The following is a 21,125-nucleotide window of genomic DNA, read 5'->3' as shown; positions in this document are numbered from 1 at the left end:
GAACAGTTTCTCCTCTTCTGCTGGGCCATAGAAACAATGGAGCACTGAGTGCATGTTAGACTTTAGAGCTATATTTGTTCACTGCCATTCCACTGACTTTTCTGCCATCCTACTGCATGCTTCAAGTCCTGCCCGGACTTCACTGAAAAGGCGCTGAACATATACAGTAGAAGCTGAATTTGTGCTATTTTTGCTGTTAGAATCACTACAACTGCTTTGTTGTTTGACTGTTTCTGCTGTGGCTTCATTTCCTGTCAGTTGAGTGTGGACCTGGTTTTAAATATCCATTACCCTTTTATGGTTAATTTTGGCACTCACAAATGCCAGATGGTTTGCCACACGAGGAAGTTAAATGAGTCAGAGAGTTACACAATCTCCAACGTATTTGAAGGTCACTATGCCTATTTTTCTATTTTTCAGCTGGTAATATTGTTATTTATACATTTCCTTGACACGTTATTGTCAGTGCACTATGCTGTCATATGATGCTCCTGATCCTTTAAAGAGATAAATGAAGCAGGAGGAAATGTTGGTTCTGTATTTCCCCCCTTTTCCACACAAATATAATTATGTAATAATACTATAAAGCAGGTTTATGTTCTGGCCATCACTTAAATATAAGTCAGTTCATCTCTAAGAAATCATGTTTTTCCCTCAGTTTTCTGTGGCAAATAACCCTAAACGCACATGCGGATTATACTGTCAATTCCCTATTCTTTCCAGCTGTTGTGTGTTAGTATCCCCAGAGGCTTTACAAGTCTGAACTCTCGTCTCATCTGGCACTCCACACGGGTTAATGCAAGAACTAAGAGATGCAAATCTCACTGATCTCAAGTCGGACAGAGCCATTGCAGAAACAGTCAGCCACTCAGACTAGCTCACATGACTAGCTAGCCTGTTTGCTAGCTGGCCATTTGCCTGTAAAACATCCTGATGCGATGTTCTACACTCTGTAAGAGAATGGCGTCGATAGTGGTAGTTCTGTAGCGCAACACTGACAACTGGTGCATCCTTATCAAAGGACACACACCTAATGCCTGGGTGTGTGTGTGTGTGTTTCGTGTGTTTCTATGCGTGTACCCATGAATCAACAAACCCGGTTGTACGAATGTGTGCATGTGTGAATTCTGCTTTTTTTTTGCCCTTGTGTGTGTGATACATCCATGTGTGTGTGTGTGTGTGTGTAGGTGCAGAGCGTAACTCCAGGGAGAGGGAGCGGGGCAGCACGTTGGCTGTGCCTGAGCAGCAGCGGCCCGTCCAGCATCGCTCCCGGTCCGTGTCTCCTCACAGAGAAGACTCCTGCAGGGCTCGGTCACGGCCCGCACACGTGCCCATGCAAAGGTCAGCAACACCTGCCGGAAAGACTGGGTGGACTGTCAGTGGAGTGTGTGATGACAATATTCCAGCATCAGCCGCTGTCTACAAGTCTCAATTATGAATATCAGATTACATGTCCAAACATTTCAGTGTTGATAGTACAGTGTCCCCCTGGAATTGTTGCAGCTTGTTAACATTTATTTATTAAGGCTTTTGATCGCAGTACTTGGCCAAATCACTATTTATATTATGGGTAATGTTATTAACTCTTCTGCCAGCTGGAGGTAGCCAAATCTGTTAAAGCCAGACTGGCTATTATTCATATATGCTTGGGTTGATGTACATCACAGATTGGAAGTGGGTTGATTATAAATGCGTACAAAGTTACACACTGTGTTGCTTCTGCTGCATTTGATTGTTTGTTTTTGTGACGTATAATGCAGACACCGTTTACAATCTCTCCTCCTTTCCACTGTTTCAGTGAGTGTGACATAACCATTAATGAAACCCAACGCTTTCTCGTTCATGTTTCAAATGAAAAGCCTACCTGGAAAGGGAAGGATCGTGCCCATCGAATGATTTTTAACTGGAAGTACAGGAAGTGTTTCATTGACTGGACATTAACATTCCCTTTAAGTGGATGCACTGGAAATAATTTGTGAAGGAAAACAGCATTTCTGCTCCAGGAGCATATGAGAGGACATATTGAATCATCTGAATCACTAAGTCTGGACTAAGATTCATATACCTTGTTTTTGTTTCTATCAGGAGTCTGGATGAGATCCACCAGAACCGTCTCCAGTCCCATTCCCACTCCCCTTCCCGCTACCACGAGTCCCACTTGGAGCACCAACGATCCGGCGACTCGGACTACGAGTACTCTGAGGACAGGTAACCTGTGGTTGGGATCTGTGGGGATCGTCGCCCGGTGTGGAGTGGGGTTTTGAATGTGTTTTAGTTGACTTTCCACTTGTGAAAAAAATTATGTTAAAGCTATAGTTCGGCTGTTTTTAAGTGGGGTTGTGTGAGGTACTCATCCATAGTCATTGTATTGCCTACATGGCAGTCGGCATGCTCTACGTTTGGAGAAGCAAACAGCAGTACGGCCATGGCAGCTAAGCAATGCGCTGCTGTACAATTTCAATACGTGAATGTATGGAATATTTTCACTGCTTTACCTTCCCAAGAGCAAAGATCACAGTTTCAGTTTCCTGTCAGAAAGGGCTGTCTGACTGCGAGGTAAAGTGGTGAAAATATTCTAAATATAGCCTATACTTAAAGTGATATTGATTATTTTTAAAGTGGCAAAAACATGTGCTTCCGCGATGTACTGGGTGTGCCAACCACCATCTACTATAGGTAATGCACTGTACGCTAAGTACCTTATCCAACCCCACTTTAAAAATATCCAAACCATCCCTTTGAAGAACAAGTACGCATGGGATTGGTGCAGCTAGTGGGTCAATCAGCAATGATGTGACCACAGCTCTGGCCTTCATCATGGAGAAATAACGTTTTTTTTAAGTATTTTTATTGGCCATTTGCTTGTATTAAGGGAAAGGACAGTGACAGTGGAGAGAGAGGGGGAATGTCGTGCAGCAAACGGCCACAGGTCTGACTTGAACCCTGGGCGGCTGCAGCAAGGACTCAGCCTTAGCATATGGGGAGCCAACTCTACCAAATGAATGATCTGGTGCCCCATGGAGCCTTGACATGCTAATATTTAGTTCTATTCCATAAAGGTTGAGACCTGTTTTGGTGAATTAATGTGTGAAATGTGATGTTGCCAAGCTATAGTTCTACTAATACTACTAACAATGTCATTGCAACATGAATGCAGACTAAATTGAAATCTCCAAATTTCTCAGATTTCCTGGTTTCTCTCATTCATAAACTCACTTTGCCTGACTGAGTTGTCATCCTCTTCTGTTGTGTTTTTCTCGGGTTGTTTCTCATTTGTTCACCCATCGTCATGGCAATGACAGTGAGGTCCTGGAGATGCACAGGTCTATCCGGGGCGGGAGTGCTGAGTGCCTGCACACTAACAGGTAAAACTTAAAACTAAAAAAAGACAACAACCACCATTCAACTTTATTTTTAATAAAATATGCCATTTATGGTCATTTACATTCTCACTATACTTTAACAACTTCATCATAACACACTTATTGTTGATATTTTCAATGCAAACAGAATGTGTTGGTTATCTTACATGGACTGTAGATTCTGTGGCATGTATGTCTACGTTTTTTGCAAACACATTTAATAAATAAAGTGTCACTTCAGGATCAAGTAGAAGCAGCACACTCATAAATTCATGTCTGACGGTTGTCTCCAGCCACAACCGTCTCCTAAAAACACACACAAACATGCTCATCACTGTGTGAGGGGATTAGAGACCCGCTCGGTGGCTGACCTCAAAGAAGGCAAAGCTCTTTTGATTAATTTCTTTTATTCATTCTTGTTTTGTGTTCACTCACAGCAGTTGTATATTTTCCCCACTTTTTTTCTTGTCTTGCTTTATGATGCATGAACTCCACTCGTGCAACCAGGGGCGTAGGTAGATACAGCAACACGCTACCCCCCAAAATGCCCCTGTTAGTAAATGGTATCCATAAAGACATTTACAGGTAAGCGTTTAGCGTGAACGGCAGTCTTGCATACCCTTCTCTGTGCCTCTCCAGCTTTCCCAGATTCATTTGTGGAGTTGGTGGGTCATTTAGTCTCAGCGATGTTCTCTCAAAGCAATACATGTCCATATGTCTCCCAGACCACTGTGCTGCTTGTGCTTGCTTTGGTCAGAGTGTGTGCAATATGGCTTTGTCATGGTGCCTCTAATTCAACTATTACATGGTATGTGTTGCTTTCCCCTCTGTATTATGCATTAAAGAACCATACTGGACCATCAAGTACAAATCACATATACTTGACATCAATTCTGATGATTTTCCAATGCATATTAGACCTTTTTTGACAGATTTCCTGCCTTTTTGGTAGCGGTCATTTGGATTTTGAGAGTGACCATAAAGTATTGCGTTCACAAAATATGTTATCAGATAATCAAACCTAATCTAAACAGTAAGGACATAATAATTTTGCGTCGTCTGGGGTGTCAAGCGACCTAGAATGCATCGACGAGGAAAACTTTATTGAAACACACCGATCAGCACTGCATTTCTGCTACAGTTGGTCACTCGTCAGGCAGTGGCATGGCTCTATGTAGACCAACCGACTCCGTAGGTCAGTCGGTTCATCCACCACTATCGGATGGATATCAGTGTGTCTGAACACATGACTTTCCTATCAGCCATTAGCAGGATAAATGATGTTATCAATTGATTTATTTATTACAGAAAGCCTGCATTACAAACAAAGCCTGTATGAAAGTAGACATCGTCACTATAACGTAACCCTTTGGTTTGCTGACTACTGCTGTTAAACTGCAGGATTGGGACTTTGGTCATCGTGATTTCAGTTTTTTTGGCCCAGAAGTGTCAATATTTGGACAAGAGTGTGAACCTATGAAAGAGCAAAGCGCGAAGGAGTGGGACCAGGTACCATTATCATTTCAAACTCTTAAGTTATCAGCTCTATTCAGCGAGGCGCGTCTGTGATTCACAATAACTGTGATATTAATTAGGAGGAGTGGAAAATGGGCTCAAAACAAAATGTACTAAACAGTCAACCTATATTACTTACTTACTGTAATCATGGCTGCCTTCAAACATGTATGTCATGGTTTGGAAATGGTTAGAAACATTTAAAGAAAATGTGAGCTGCAGTTAATGGGCTAAAACCTGCAAATTCAATTCAATTCAATTTTATTTATAGTGTCAAATCACAACAGAAGTCATCTCAGGACACTTAACACATTGAGCAGGACTAGAATACACTTTCCAGAGTCAATACAATTTCAAAGTCCCAACATCACCCAAAACCACCAGTATTGTTCTTTAATGGATTTAGTGGATCTTGATCCACTTTCTCTCTTTTTCTACCTTGGAACTAGCATTAAAAACACATAGGCATCCGTCATACAGCCACTGCATATAAACCTCCTGTATAAGTAATTTCCTCTATTTCTCCCCGTTCTGCTCTAATCCTTTCCGTGGCACTCCTATGCATTTTTACAGATCTACTGTAGCTGGGTCTCCTTACCACGTGCCGCCTGGATGGCTTTAGATCTGTAGATTGTGTTATATAATGAGCATTACATGTAATCTCTCCATATATGTGTGTGGGGTCAATCCACAGGGAGGGCAAGAAGAACTATCTCTACACTCTTACATAATTAATTCCGCAACTCTGAGGTCACAGACGGGAGGATGCAGTTCATCTCATGTGTTCGTTTAGTGATTTGCTGTCTGTGGTGTTTCCGGTAATCACCAGCGACTAAAGCGAAAGCTGTCCAATCTTGTGTTTTTTGAGAATACTCCCTTTTTACTGAGCTAGGTTAACTGGGAGTTGAGAAGGGAACCCTATTTTTTTGTTGCACCACAATGTGAATGTTGCTTCTTTGTCTTTCCTTATCGTTTGCAAGGAGCCTACGTACTGTCATGCTTTTGTTATCTCGCCCTCCACTTATTTTGCCTCTGCTTATTTCTGTCACTTGCACGTGTCATTTTTGTTTTTCCTTTGCCTTCCTTTGCACACGGGTCTTTCCCCCCACCTCTTGTGGGCGTGGCTCCGGCGCACAGCTCCACCCTTCCCGCATGCCTAAAGAGAAAGCCTCCCCAAAGGCAGGAAGGGGGCAGCACCATGCCTCGTAGCATCCTTACACACCGTGTGCTCAGGTTCACTGATGAGGTCACGGTTAGGTAAGAATACACCCACTTCATGCACCCCCTCCCCCCTTGTCCTCCCTCCACCCAGAGGCTTTCTTTCTCCCTTTTTTTTCCTTCTTTCGAGTGACAATGCACAGCAGAGGCTTAAGCATGTCCTGGCATTAAAATAAACACAAAATGCCTATAAGCCCTTGTTGCCGTCCGTGTGAGGCATTTGGCCTGGAAACATCATGTGCAATGTCATGCGATGACATCTGTCGCAAAGTAACGGTGTTGTCACGGTGTAGCATGACATGGCAAACCTAGCTGAGAGTTAACGTGTACGCTGGCTGCCTCTCTCCTCTTCACTCATTCAGCCCCATACACACTTACGAGCAGCCCCCTCTCCCACTTAGACCTGGTTCCCATGGCAACTCACCAACCTTCCATCTGAGTGGTCTCACAGAGTATGGCCGTGAGGAATGACTGGCTATGATAAATGGAGAAACAGCATTAGAGCCAATACATATTACTGCACTGTCTGATGGCCTTCCTTGTTCTCTCTCTCTCTCTCTGTATCTGTCTCTCCCTTCCTCTCCTCCATCTCCTTCCTGCCTGTTTTTCTAAACTTTACTCCACATTATCCTCCCATTTTCTCACGTTCTGTACATTTTCTTTTGTCTACCTCCCACGCATCACCATTTTGTTCTCTCGCATCATTCACAATCTTTTCTTCCCGACACCTCTGCTCGCACACCCTCTCTGTCCTCGCACATCTTGTCTTCCATCTCTATTTCCCTCTCTTCTTTATGTTCTCTCTCTCTGCTGCTGTGTTGTGGTGGTGCAGCGACCTGCAGCCGCCGCTGGACAGAGTGAGGAGCGCCAGCACCACTTGTCTGAGACCAGACACCAACTTTCACTCCCCTGACAGAGACAGGTACCAAAAAAAAAGCAACAACAAATAAATATATATACATAAAAATATATTCCACACATTTTGAATGCGGGTCGTGAATCGGGTGAATTTTACTGGCACAAGATTCTGGTATTTTATTTAAAAGATGAATAGGGAAACGATGATCAAAAGTGTCTTCAGCGACAGCTTTCCAATTCGTTTTTTTGGGGGGGGTTTCGGATGCTGCATGCCTTCACGTTCATGTCACATGTCCCTTTCATACATGAATTAATTCACCATTACACACATTGCACTGGAATCTAATTTCAGTAGTGTTCTGCCTGAGATATTTAGAGGCAGTTTAAAACAATGACAGACCAGGTTATAGACTCAACCATAATCTAAGTTAAGTTCCACTATATTTATGTTTAACGTGTTTATACATGTTTTTTTTGCTGACATGGTTGTTCTGTACAGGAAGTGCTTGTAATGCTCCGATTTCTATGACTTGAAGAGCACCACGAGTCAAGTCGAACTGAATCTATTGACTGATAATATGTCATACGATTAAAAGATAATTCACAGATGCTTTGACTACCCCTTTACTCACTAACAACCTCTCCCGGTGCTCCTACCTTGGGATGTTCCTCCTCCCACCCTTCCGCCCTATAGGTGCTCCAACTCTTTGCCCTGCAAGACTCCCCCAAGCCCCAGGATCTTAGTAGAACATGTGGCCCCTGAGGAAGACAGGTATACCAGACCTGCTCCCTCCTGCTGTCCCCCCGACTCTTGAAACACTACGCTACAGCTCTGCTTTGCCTGCTTGTACCTTCAAAGCCTATCCAGTCCAGGGCTCATTCTGAAAGGAAAGCGTTGCACAGATCTTTCCCTTTTTCCTGTAAATATCTGTGGTCTAAAGCTGTGTAATCCCTCTATTTCTTTCTGCTGCACCTGCCCTTTCTGCTGAGCGCCCATGCTGAATCCCCCCCCCCCCCCCCTCCCCCAAACACACACACACACACACACACACACACACACACACACACACACACACACACACACACACACACACACACACACACACACTCCTCTGGCTTGAAAACGCTTTCTTTTCCGTAACACTGTTGCCGGTGGGGAAAAACGTTTTACTGAATGTGCATTTCTCATCTGTGTTGCTTTTACAAACCAAACCCTAAAGCCTCAGCTTGAGCACTTTTACATTATATCCAACACATCGGTCAATATTCAGCTTTGCCATTCTGTGGGTCGTCACTCTCCATATCCTGTTTGTTTTTTCCTCCTCTCTCTCTCTCTCTGTGGTTGCTGTTTGCTGAAACAGGCAGTGTAGCAATTCATCAAGTGCAAACTGTCACAGGGACAGCAAAAGAAGCCTGGAGGGGGACAGGTAAGATCATTCATTCATTCATTCATTCACTCACTCACTCACCTTATCCAATCTCTTCTCATTACTGCCGTTGCTCCTCTGCTTTCTGGAGCGATGATATCTAACGTCTGTGGTTGTCAAAGCTGGAATATTAATTAGTTTTTTTTGCTTTAAGTAAAGGCTTGTGCAGTATGTAGCCTTTATTGCTAGCTGACAAAAATCAAAAAAGCTTCTCAGTCATCCAGGTCATGTTATTCTTTGAAAGGTTTATCATCGTGACTGGACTCGCTTTAGGTTTTTTAAGGACGTTTTGCCTCTCATCCACGAGGCTGCTTCAGTTAACACTCCTCTTAGCACCAACAGGTTCATCAATTCAATTTCCATTCATGATTTCAGTCCCTGCTCTTTATCTATATCTATACCTTTACATAGCAAATAGTTGTATATTGCGATATTAATGCTCTGAATCATTTTAGCACCCTATTGTGTTTGCTTGTTGTATTCATCAGTATTATACAGATAGATTAGTGTACTAATTATTAATCCACACAAGAAAAGACACAAGAAATGATTTTTGGTCATCCAGTGAACCCCTATCGTCCATCTGTAACTGTACACAATAACATACAGATTGAACCAGTTTCCTCTTATAAATATTGAAGGCATCTATGAGGATGTTGCTCCATCTTGGAGTACATTTATAAATATATATATAGATTTGATCTGATGCAAGGTACAACAACACATTTATTTTCTTAGACTGAGGTCATTAGGAGCAAACAATGATTCTGGTATTGTTTTTCCAATCTTTAATATCTTTCTGTTTTCTGTTGTTTTTTAGTGTTCAATGTGTTTAATTCTGTTGGAATTAGAGAATGGTTGACTAGCTAGACTAGCGCCGCTGCTACGCTTCTGCTAAAAGATTTTAGGTCATACACTTGCGTGAAATCACAGTTTGGGTTTTCAGAATGAAGAGGAGCGTTAAAATGGACTGTAGTGTAGCCACACATTTCAGAAAAGTATTCTGATAATAATGTGAAGTCAAAGCAAATTTAACTTCTCCAAAGAGATCTATGAAATAATGACTGTATTTTGCTTGGCTTAGCACTTTGAACGTTTCCTTGTATTTTGATGCAGAGTGAACTATCTATATTTAATTGATTATTGAGTTTAACCATAATGCCTGGTGTAAGCTGCACAATCTTTTCATTAGGGACCTCTGCACAGAGAGCCCCCAAATGAGTATATTAATTTCATTTGATTACATTTTGCTGTTTTTTTTATAAGGTTTTATATTTTCATTTCTTTGTATTTGCTGATGGCAGTCGTATCCAGCCCACCTCTATCCTGAGGGGCAGTAGGGGGAGAGGGGGCCCACTGAGGCCCTTTGGCCAGACAGCCTTGTCTGGGTCCTGCCCAAACTCACCACGGCTAGACAGGTGCATGCTACAGTCAGCACTACGCCTCCACTCCCCTGTGTGCTGGTTTCCTTTGTGTCACACCGAGTGTGCTAATACTGTATGCACAAGTATCACGCCTAAACAAGAAATCAAATGTTAAAGTTACTTCCAACGTGAAAATCTAATTATATTATAAATATTTTATACTGTTCAGCAGTGGTTTGTGTGGTTTGTGTAAATTCCGTGGACCATCAGATATGAAGCTGTGTTTAGTCCAGTGTACTTTAGTGTACTAAGTGTAGTATAGTAACTGGGATGTATAGAAGTACTGAAATATTGTGCATACTCTCTGTAAACACACTCAGTGCCACTTCCTTCACTTCTGCTCCTTCGTGGATGGTTCTCATCTGTTCCCCTCCTAACTTGACCTTTGACCTACAACACTGGCCATCGGTTTATTGTCTCTGTGATTCCTTTTCAGCCTTCACTCTAATTAGTGATGCACAGAATTATAGGAATGTGATTTTATACCTCCTCTCCTTTTGTCCTTGTGTCTGTCAGAGCACAACCTCATGGCAGCCCCTCTTCTCCAACGGGGACTCCTTCATCAGGTCGCAGGGGCAGGCAGCTCCCTCAGCTTCCTGCAAAAAGTAGCAGTATAGAGCAAGGTATGGTGTCTGCAAGGATATGGGTTTGATTTCAGAAGTCAGGGGACACAATAAAGTTATGGATGATGGGTGATGTAAGTAATTAACATCAGAATTCCATATTTGTCAGTAAAAGTTAAATGTAATTCTCCTGTTTTGTGGAAATCTTTCCCAAAAAAACAGTAGCCACATTATTTAAATGATAGCATATGCATCTAACGAGTAGAAACGGTTTTCTTATTTGGAAAAAAAAAAGTATGCATGTAATGAGTGGAACCTGACAGCCGTCCCTGATACCTTAAAAGTAAGAATGTGTTGTAAAGAATTTATCAATTCAGAAACGTTCCTGTTCTGTTTCGAGTGTCTGTGCAATTAAACAGCATGTAAATAATAAAGAGACCGATCTGCATCCACAGAAATCTGCAATGATATGTCTTACATACTCAATCTCTCCCAAAATCCTTCTCAGAAGACCTTTGTCGAACAGCAATATTACATATTTTTTATTGCTCGTTTCACTTACTGAGTTGCCAGTTGGGTGGGGTTTAATGTAGACAATGTTAATATTACAGTCAATCACAAGTGTAGTTGTCATTTTCTGACAAATTAAGATCCCAATCTGATTTTCCCCAATGAGGCAAACCCAATTTTATCTGTTTGAAAGCATTCCTATGTGAATTTCTGTCATGACCTATCACGAGGGCACTTGAGTGCAATCAGTTCACATCATGCTCCATCTAGTGTCAGAAACCAGGTCCTGCATCTTCCAGATACTCCCTGCAGTCTACCTTATTGGGAACACACTGCTGTTTGCAGTTCTCCCCCAGTCTTTTGCTTTTCACTTTGTCCATAATCTTTGTGTCTTACTCTTCTTTTTGAAGCCCTCGCGGTAGAGGAGCGAGCCCGACAGCTGCAGATGAAAGTACATTCCTACCGGCCTTCAGCCTCCCACGACCCAGAGACGGACCTCAAGACCAAACGGGAGGTCAGCATCTGTGTTTTCCAGTCACATTCTTCAGATCCCCTCCTTCTCCTTATGGACTTGATAAATGATTTATACTGTATGTGTATTATTCTGAATTTGACCATAATCATAACTTTCCTTCCCCCCCTTGTCTCTGTCCGTAGATGTACGCAGAACAGAGGCATAGCAGCGACAACATGTCGGCCAGATCGTCAGACAGTGACATAAGCGATAGGTCGGGCCTCTCCCGTGCCAGCAGTGCCTCCCGCCTCAGTAGCACCAGCTACATGTCTATCCAATCAGAACGACCCGGGGGACGACTCAGGTCAGTCCTCATTAGCTATTGGTCATGTATATATATATGTTCAATTAGGATGTTTAGGGTGCTGTGTGTTTAAGTCACTCCATCCTATTTTAATTACAGTTATATGTTATACGCACGCTATTCACTGTGTGTCTTTCTGTTTTATTTCTGCATGACAACTGCTGCATGTTTCTGTCCTTCTGCGTACGCTGTCTCCTCTCCTCACGCATGCAAACACACACACACACAAACAAACGCTGAATGATGGAATCCAAACAAAATGAACTCAGATCCAAGTCGTTAGAGGAGGAGGAGAAGAGGGACAGGAGGATCTCGTGGGGGGTGAATGGAGAGGAGGAGAGGAGGAGGGCGGCAGGAAAGAGACGTTTCTCGCAGGAGTTGAAGCGCAGGAGACACACTGTAGCTGGAGACACGAGGGAGTCCAGGTAAAGATCAATAGATCCCAAAATCCCTGACGACGAGCGATCCATCTTCCCAAGATCCCCAAGATTCTAACATTAAATATATTTGTAATGGCAGCAATTAAAGACAATTCCTCATAGATCTCTTGGCAAGTGACATTATTTTATTTTTGTTTGGAAGGTCAGAGGTCAGCTCGAATTTAGCAGGGTGGATACTCACTGACACTAAACTCTGATCTTCCAGCTGAAGGGTGTTGTCCCTAGTTATTCAAAAGAATATCAGCAATCAATATCAACATTTGCTTAGTCTCATTTGATATTTTGTCACACTTACTCACTGTCAAAGTCATCAAATATCTACCATGGTAGGTTCAAGGTGAAAGATACGGGATTGGGAACATTTCAGTTGCCTCTCTACGGCTCTCAACATGGCGTCGGCAAACCAGCGGCGCACAGCTAATGGTGCAAACAGAGATAACAGTGCAAACAATAGTGAAGGTGCTGTCAGAACTGATGTGTTAAACACAAGTTTCATCAACTGAAATAAATATCACAACAAGACTTAATTTAGATTAAATTAAATGAAAACTCTTTTTATGAATAAAATGACTCATAGAAAAATTTGCATGCAGCAACTTAATATTTGTTGAGGCATTTATTATTAAATGATTGGTTTTTTTTTAAATGACATACCTTTAAGATATCAAACTATAATTCAAAATTGAATGACAACTAAACTTCAACTAAACAAGTGAGCAGAAATAAATTGCAATCTCTATGTGTGCACACACACTCCTCCCTGGCTGACCTGTAGCTGTGTGCTGACAAGGACAAACGACCCTATCCCAGTGGTCCTCAGTGGGCCAAGAAGTGATGTAGTGTAGTGTAGAGCTTATTAGCTGGCTAACGTATTGAGGTCTGGGAGAAGGAGAGAGAGAGTCTGGTCTTTATGGCCTTAGCACAGATCAATCCAAATGGAGCATTATAAAAGCTCAGCCCCACGGCCTTTGACACACTTTCTAGAGTCGGATATGAGAGAGAGACACAGAGAGCTCACTCTCAGTGGGTTAAACAATGCAATTGTATTCTTTATTTGAACATTCGTCAATAAGAAAACAAACATATGGCCAAAAGTATGTTGACACTTGAACATAACCTGGTTTTCTAAGGCTGTGATCGGAAAAACACATTTTGAATTTAAAAAAGCAGATTAAAGAGTCAGAAACCATTTATAAAAAATGCATCAATCAGTTGCAGGAGGCATGTAATGTGGCTTATCTATAATTCAGAAAGGGGGAAGTTTCTAGAGAGGTCAGTTTTCATCCGCAGTGGCAATATTATTAATGTACATTGTAAATTATACATTCAAATGACTGGAAACACCATCTTCTTATATTTCCTGTTTTTCAACCTGTTCCTCCTGCTTGATATGTCTATATTCTAGATAGGTTAGCTTTTTTTTTTGCTTAAATCAAGTAAAATGACTCTTCAGATTTCCTACCTCTTGTTGTATTTGTTTTCATATACTTAGTATCACATGCTGTTGAATGAAAAACATGTTTTTTCAAAATGCATGTCACTTTTCATGTCATTTTTGTGATATGTGGCCCTTGTTTTCTGTGTATGTGTTTGATTTGCCATCCCCTGTGCACGTCTCAGATCCCTCCGATCCCTCCTTGCATGCATCCTGTGTTGTGACTGCCAAGAACCCCTCCATCCTCCAGATCTGGACCCTCCCCTCCCATCCTCTCGCTCTGCTTCCCTAACCCCACTGCAGGGGGTAGTGGAGAGGCCTCAAACCACCCTCCCCCTTCCCAGTCGTTCACTGGATCCCATGGGTCACTGGACTGTGGCTGTCAGGGGCCCACTGAGACTGGGGGCTATGGGTGAAACGGGCAGCATAGCTGGGCTCTCGTGCAGCACTTTGACCCCCTCTGAGGGTATGGACATGCGGGGGCTCCTCCAAACCCCTAGGAGGCAGCATCGATCACTGTGCAGCTTCTGTCCTTGTGCATTGGCTTGTTTGAGAAGGACGAACTTTAATACATGATATGATTATCAGCACTAATTTAACTATAACCAGGAGGCGCTTTTGACCAAAATCTCTTTTTCTAGAGCGCCATGACCCAAATTACGGCACAATTATGTTGCACCAAACATCAAACAACCAAACCCAAATTTTTTGTTTTTGTTATTTTGGTAGATTATGTCTTTCCTGTCATCATCATTTCCTTCTTTGGGATCCCAAATGTTTGTTGTTATTTGATTCACATGTTGTGTGATTAAACATCCTTCCTCAACTACAATCAGTTTCATTGTCATCATGCACCACTTCATGCACCATGCTGTTTTTGAAGGTACAGTATAAAGAAAGTCACAGAGACCTTAACAGCAGCCCTCCTCCACCACACCAGCTCACTTGTCACTCAGCATCTTCTCTTCTCCAGTCGGCAGATGCGATCGTCGGTGGGTCGCAGCATGCTGAAGAGCTCCAGCGTGAGTGGAGAGATCTACACCCAGGAGCGCACAGACGGCAGCCAATCAGACACAGCGCTGGGCACAGTGGGTGGCGGCAGCAAGAAACGACGCTCCAGCCTCAGCGCGCGGGTGGTGGCCATCGTTGGCAACCGCCGCAGCCGCAGCACTTCACAAATCAGTGGTCCTGGTGAGTTGCCACGGCAACCCTGAAACACTCACTGTGAACTGTATATCCCACTAGTTTGTGATATGAACATGGCAAACCTTCAAAAAATAGGGTATTACGATGTGCTTATATTCAATTATTGGAATGTACCGAAGCACCACAAATTGCAAGTGTCCTCTTTGCTGCATAAAAGTCAAACCTCAGCTGACCTAGCAGTTATAAAGACAAACAACCAAATAATATTTTTCAGAACATTGTCGCCACTCAGCTTAACTCCCAGTCACACAGTTAAAAAAGTTTCCGGCTGGTCTGACTCCAGCGTGTACTTTCACCACAGGGTTAGACTCAAACACTGGACGTGTCCTTATTTCTAGTGGACATAAAAAGCTATTAGAGAACATTAAGCCTAAAGGGGCCTCTCACCCTCTCTCCCTGATGTGGAGCGGAGAGAGAGGAAGTAGAGATGGTGCAGAGGTAAACCTTAATTTGAAAACTCTTTCCTGTTCATGGTAGATGAGAGCAGGAGCAGGCAAGGGACTTAAACCTTAGGATTTCAGTGTGATTACAAGATAATTATGACTTGACACATGTGATAGTTTAGGCATTGCTCATGCTGTTTAAGTGCTGGTGACCACATTTTCTTTTCTTTGCACCACTTATGAAAACACTATGAGTCAGAAGGTTAACGCATCCCAGTCCAAGATGCCACACACTGTTTGGGTTGTTTCTCTGCCCAACAATTTCCTGTTTACTTACCAGATTCAGCAGGACATGGGTGCGACTCTGGCAGTGCTTCAGAAAGAGAGATCACAACGTCCTTAACTGGATCTCTAGGCTGCCCTACCCCCCAAAACACACACACACACACACACACACACACACACACACACACACACACACACACACACACACACACACACACACACACACACACACACACACACACACACACACACACACTTTATTTCTACTAGTTAATTGTTTGATAAGAAAAGATTATACACCATTTTTCTGTAATGTTTATGTTTCCTAACCAAAACATGGGTTAAAGGGAGTCTATTTCTTAATCTGTGATTTGTCAAGTTCTAAATGTATTATTTTGTGGGGAAACAATGGTTTAAAACAGCCTGTGGTCAATTTTGCACATGAAGTTCAGTTTGTACTTAATGGTTGGTAATGGGAGGTACTTTTCAGGCTGCAAAACCAGTTCTATCATGTCTTCTGTGGCTCTGGGGACCGTTCTCAGGTGTGGAAGAATGATGTCATCAAGGTTATCTCCACCTGGATTATGAGAGTACATATGTATAGCATAAAGTCACAACTAGGGTGTGAAAAGAATATGCTTTGTAGTTGCATTATGGGAAAGGTCGGATCCAGCATTCCAGCTTGAACCACTAAACGTCAGGATATCTTGTTTCCTAACCAGAACAAACAAAATCATTCTCTTAAATCCCTGTGATTTTGGTTTTAAAAATGCATGATATTTTTCCAGATCCTACGTACTGTCCCTTTAAGAAATCATCTTGACTCATAAGATTGTCTTTTGAAGGTTTTTAAACTGACCGATGAGGAAAGATTGATGTTACTGAGCATCTCCTACCCCTCAGTGTCATGCAGGCCGCATATGCCCGCTCCTCATTCAGGACAATTAAATCTTTCAGCCAGATAAGGGCCTCTATGATGATTCCTGTCTCTCCCCTTTCATCCAGAAGGGAAGAGCAAGAAGGAGAAGGGTGCACCTATCCAAAGGAGCACAGAGACCGGCATGGCAGTAGAGCTGACCAGGAACATGAGCCGCCAGCCCAGCAGAGAGTCCAACAATGGCAGCATGAACAGCTGCAACTCTGAGGGGAAGTGAGTAAACCGCACACGTCCTGCTTTACTCTCTACGTCTCCCTCCTTTATACATTTGTTTTCTCTCTTAAAGATATCCCAAATCATAGGCATATTTGTGTCTATATCTACCTTACATTTCCACCTGTGTTTTTAGGCTGCAATGTTGATATATTTTCTTTCTCATTGGATATCAAATAGCCAATGCTACACTGTTAAAGCTACTGCAGCTGCTGTCCCACCCGACTAAACCACCATTAATTAAATGACGTGGATGTGACAGCAAAGTTTGTATGCCAGCATGTTCTGAGGGGTTATATCCAGGCGTACACCTCCATCTCTGCATGTATGTGTCAGGAGACTGACGGTAAACAGAGTGTAATATAATGAGCACATTGTTTGAAAAAAAAAAGCACTCGGGCTCAGTGATGCGAAGATAAAACACATACTTTGACTGAATCAAATTAAGCCCTGGTGTTTTCTGTGATGGATTCTCTCTCTTGTGCAAATTTCCGAGATACTTTTCATGCTGGCAGCAAATTGGATCTCCTGAAGGCAGTAAAATGAGTTCTGAAGTGTCAAAGTATGCTGACTGTGTACAGTATGCTGCTGTGTGGCACTATTGGTCTTACTTTTTATGCTTTTTATGATAATTTATTCAAATTTATGTGTTTTCCTGTGTTAGTTTGATCTTCTCTGGAGTCAATCTGGGTGCCAGCAGTCAATTCAGTGACTTCCTGGATGGCCTGGGACCGGCTCAGTTAGTGGGAAGGCAAACACTGGCTACTCCTGCAATAGGTACAATACTGATGATACTTCTCTCCTCTCTTCTGACTTTCATCTTATAATAATAATAATATGGTACTAACTGCTATAACAGGTGCAATACAATGTAAACTAATAATTCATAATAAGCAACATAAGTATTGAAATAATACCAAGTATCGCATTTAATAACATAGTGAAATATAATACAATATCAAGTATGCAATACACAATTCCTACTTACATATTTTTATGAATGTAGTGTGGTTTTTTGGACTACTTGTTCATCTTGCAGCTGCTTGCACCTTTGGCTCTGCAGCACACACATCATCAATCTCTGCCCGTCGCATGAAACAAACGGCCTCTTCTCTTTTCTCCGTTTCCCAGGTGACATCCAGATTGGTATGATGGAGAAAAAGGGCCAGTTGGAGGTGGAAGTTATCAGAGCTCGAGGACTCGTACAAAAGCCAGGATCTAAATCCCTCCCTGGTGAGAACCTTGACTAACCTTGACTAACCTTGAGACACCAAAGAGCAACTAACCCCTCATCCCCTCTCTCAAGACATCAGTCATGTGCTCTTCACATTGTGATATGATACGATAAACACTCTACACTCAGTGTAATATTGTAGTTACACCCAGCTGATGCTTGCTCTACACAGCTGTGAGATCTCATCTAGATTATATTGAAGATTTGCTTTGTTCCTTATTAATGTTTGTTTTGCTTTTACCTTCAGCTCCATATGTCAAGGTCTATCTGCTGAATAATGGAGCGTATGTAGCCAAAAAGAAAACCAAGATTGCACGGAAAACACTTGACCCACTGTACCAGCAAGCACTGCTATTTGAGGAAAGCCCACAGGGTAAAGTCTTACAGGTGAGCCCAAGATATATTTTTCATAATATATTATATTTAATATAAGAATTTAATATAATAATATATTGTTTTACATTATTCAGAAAGATTGGATGTGTTTAGCAGGAGGAACTGCGGTGTAATTTGACTGATAACAAATAATTTTCCTTAAGGTGATTGTATGGGGGGACTATGGCCGCATGGACCATAAAAGCTTCATGGGAGTTGCACAAATCCTTTTGGAGGAGCTGGACTTATCAAGCACAGTCATTGGTTGGTACAAGTTGTTCCCACCGTCCTCCTTGGTGGATCCGACACTGGCCTCCCTAACACGGAGGGCTTCCCAGTCGTCACTCGACAGCTCCTCCGGACCTCCTGGAGTCCGATCCTAGTGGACCAACGGCTCTACACTGCTCGGCAAGTAACAAACTCACGAAAACGTACTGTAGAGAGAAAACAAACAAAACAACGAAAAAAAAAAAAAAAAAGATGGCGGAAAAGTAGAACAACAACAATCAGAAGCAGTCACAACAAGAAAGCTTTGTTGAGATCTGACAATCACTCCTGTCGCGGTTAATTTTGTCTGTTGTAGGGAGCGCCACATTTCAGTGTGTCATATATCCATTCAGAAAAATCTCATCGTTTTTCTCTGTGTATGCTGAGGAAGCAGGGCTGTTGACATACAACAAGAGGTTAGAAAAAGGTGTCAGAGAATCAAATGAAGCAGGGTGATTTTTAACTGAATCAACAATAGCAAAGAAATGTACCTAAGCGTTGGAATGTATGGACTGAGACAGAGGTAATCACCCTCCACACCTGCAGGGGGCGCAGTCCTCTCTGCAGCGGCCTCCTCTAGAACCCCAAAAGACTGCCGGCACTCCTGCCCCCCAGGCAGGATGCTCCCACGTGGGTATTCAGTCTGGAAGCACAGGGCCTTCTTCTGGTGCCTCGACCTCGGAACTGGTCCCTCTCTCATTCGAAAAAAAAAAAAAAGAAAATCCTCTTTTCAGTATGTTTACCATGTGGCTGCTCTGAAGCCACACTGTTTAAGCGTGTTTGCTTTGTTGTTAATTTCTTTCCATTTGTTACTACTGGCACAAGATGTTTTTACAGTATGTGAAATGCTCATGATAATGTTGTCAGTCTGGTGTGTGCATGGAGAGAAAAAACAAAACACGAGATAAAAACTATTAAATGTCTGCAAGTGTTATGCAGGGTGGGGGGGACTGATGATGATGATGATGACACAGCTTAGATTTTTACACTTGACAGTGAGATTAGCTTGCAGCGTTGCTTTCCTTGTTTCACCACTGGCAAACGTGCAGGCCAGTCGTCTTTGTATAGATGTATATTAAGCCTCCTGGAAGGTTGACCAATAAATAAAATTTATGTCACTTTGAAATATCACAAGGGTTCAAAATCACAGTTTAAAAAAAAAATTAAACGCAAGAGCAAGACAGGACCGTCTAATTTTTCACATTTTTGGGGGGGGAGAGTGGATTCCCTCACCCCAGCACGTCCTTATCCAACCCTTAGTTTACATTTATTTTGAAATTTAAACATAAGCACAATGGCTTGATTACTTATTTATTTTTTACAACAAAAAGTTAAACTTTTTGAAAGAAAAAAAAACAAAAAACAAGAAGTTAAAATAGGAAAAAAAAAAGGCAACAATCCCGTCACTGGTTCCATTCATGTCTTTGTCTAGTTGTTAGGTAAGAGACAGACTAACTGAAAAAGAAGAACTAACAGTTTCCCTTGTGCATCTCTGTGAATGTGAAAGCAACCAATCGGACTGACGTGTTGGCACACCAACACCAATGCTCCCAGCAGCAGACTCCTCCCAGCAGGAAAGCAGCGGGGCGAGCATGACTTTGGAACCTGTTCCGAGCTGCATGCACATTTTTTTTGTAAAACAAAACAGATACAGAAAAAAAAAAGATGCTGAACTAGATATGTGTGTTAGTTCCACATACTGTAGGGCCGCTTGTATGTTGCATGCAGTTGTACAGTTTGCTCGTACTTGAATATTAAAGAGATAAAACCAAGAAACCGAAGCCATTCCCATTACGCAAAGACATTTGAACTCAACTGCAGTCGATTCCACATCCCTCAGTCTGGTGCTGAATGTCTCTCAAAGTAAATCTCAAGATTACGGTGATGTCTTTCCTCGACCCTCTGGTAGATGTACAGCACTATACAGTAGTACTGAGCAGACCTCACAGCCCCTCCTGCTGTTATTCCACATCATAGTATACCTCCAAGGGGCTGAGATGATTTATGAATAAATATGTACAAATCAGATCCACTTCTATGGAAATATGAATTATGTTTCAACATAATGATTTCAGATATGCTAACACATGAACTGTTAAGTTATATAAAGAATTTACGCAGATGCACAGAGAGTCATACACTGTAAATACTCAACAGCCATTCACTGGGTTTTGATTGGGTTCAGTGATATTTGCAAAGGGGCCAAGTCATATAATGAGGAGCGATTAATACGTCATTAGGGGACCATGCAGCGGGACAACGCAAGACGGTGGACTTGGGTCACAAACTGGCCGAGCTTAAAACTACAGGTGTACCACTAGTCTGAAGGTCGTCGTCTGAACACTTCTTTGCTTCAAACCCAATGTCTGAACCCCCGGCCATGTTCAGAAGAGTTAACTTTTCTTTTCATCGTCCGGTGAAGCTGGTTTTCCTTTTCTTTTTTTCTTTGTCAGTATTAACAGGAACAAATTGCTGATTGTTTACAACTTCTGTGTTCCACTGAAACAAAACAAAAAAAAGTAAAAAAAGTAAAGCATTCACTGCAACATTACTTGTTTGTATAACAGATGTGGCTCAAATGATGTGTATGTTTTATATTTTAAAAAAAAAGTTCATTTTTATTATTTACAAATAAAAAGAATGTGTGGAAGAAAA

The 21,125-nt window shown here is 42.2% G+C and overlaps 1 protein-coding gene across 8 annotated transcripts in view; it reads left to right on the top strand.

Moving 5' to 3' along the window:
• The window catches only part of rims1b (regulating synaptic membrane exocytosis 1b), a 63,593-nt gene extending 42,468 nt beyond the window's left edge, over nt 1-21,125 (top strand). Inside the window, exons 16-34 of one of the 8 annotated variants that reach the window (XM_084005923.1) lie at nt 1,188-1,341; nt 2,086-2,208; nt 3,303-3,365; nt 3,870-3,947; nt 6,015-6,134; nt 6,928-7,017; nt 7,648-7,725; nt 8,315-8,380; nt 9,685-9,798; nt 10,321-10,427; nt 11,288-11,391; nt 11,535-11,695; nt 11,965-12,120; nt 14,544-14,761; nt 16,450-16,594; nt 17,259-17,371; nt 17,726-17,827; nt 18,076-18,215; nt 18,368-21,125. In XM_084005923.1, the coding sequence (XP_083862049.1) occupies nt 1,188-1,341; nt 2,086-2,208; nt 3,303-3,365; nt 3,870-3,947; nt 6,015-6,134; nt 6,928-7,017; nt 7,648-7,725; nt 8,315-8,380; nt 9,685-9,798; nt 10,321-10,427; nt 11,288-11,391; nt 11,535-11,695; nt 11,965-12,120; nt 14,544-14,761; nt 16,450-16,594; nt 17,259-17,371; nt 17,726-17,827; nt 18,076-18,215; nt 18,368-18,586 (2,351 nt within the window). In that variant the 3' untranslated portion in view covers nt 18,587-21,125. The remainder of the gene's footprint in view (nt 1-1,187; nt 1,342-2,085; nt 2,209-3,302; nt 3,366-3,869; nt 3,948-6,014; nt 6,135-6,927; nt 7,018-7,647; nt 7,726-8,314; nt 8,381-9,684; nt 9,799-10,320; nt 10,428-11,287; nt 11,392-11,534; nt 11,696-11,964; nt 12,121-14,543; nt 14,762-16,449; nt 16,595-17,258; nt 17,372-17,725; nt 17,828-18,075; nt 18,216-18,367) is intronic. The other 7 variants (XM_084005924.1, XM_084005917.1, XM_084005918.1 and 4 more) reach the window with 7 other exon arrangements.

The sequence above is a fragment of the Eutrigla gurnardus genome (assembly GCF_963514095.1).
Source record: "Eutrigla gurnardus genome assembly, chromosome: 3".
NCBI lineage: Eukaryota > Metazoa > Chordata > Actinopteri > Perciformes > Triglidae > Eutrigla > Eutrigla gurnardus.
Note: the sequence above shows the minus strand (reverse complement) of the source record. Positions and strands in the feature narration are given on the sequence as shown.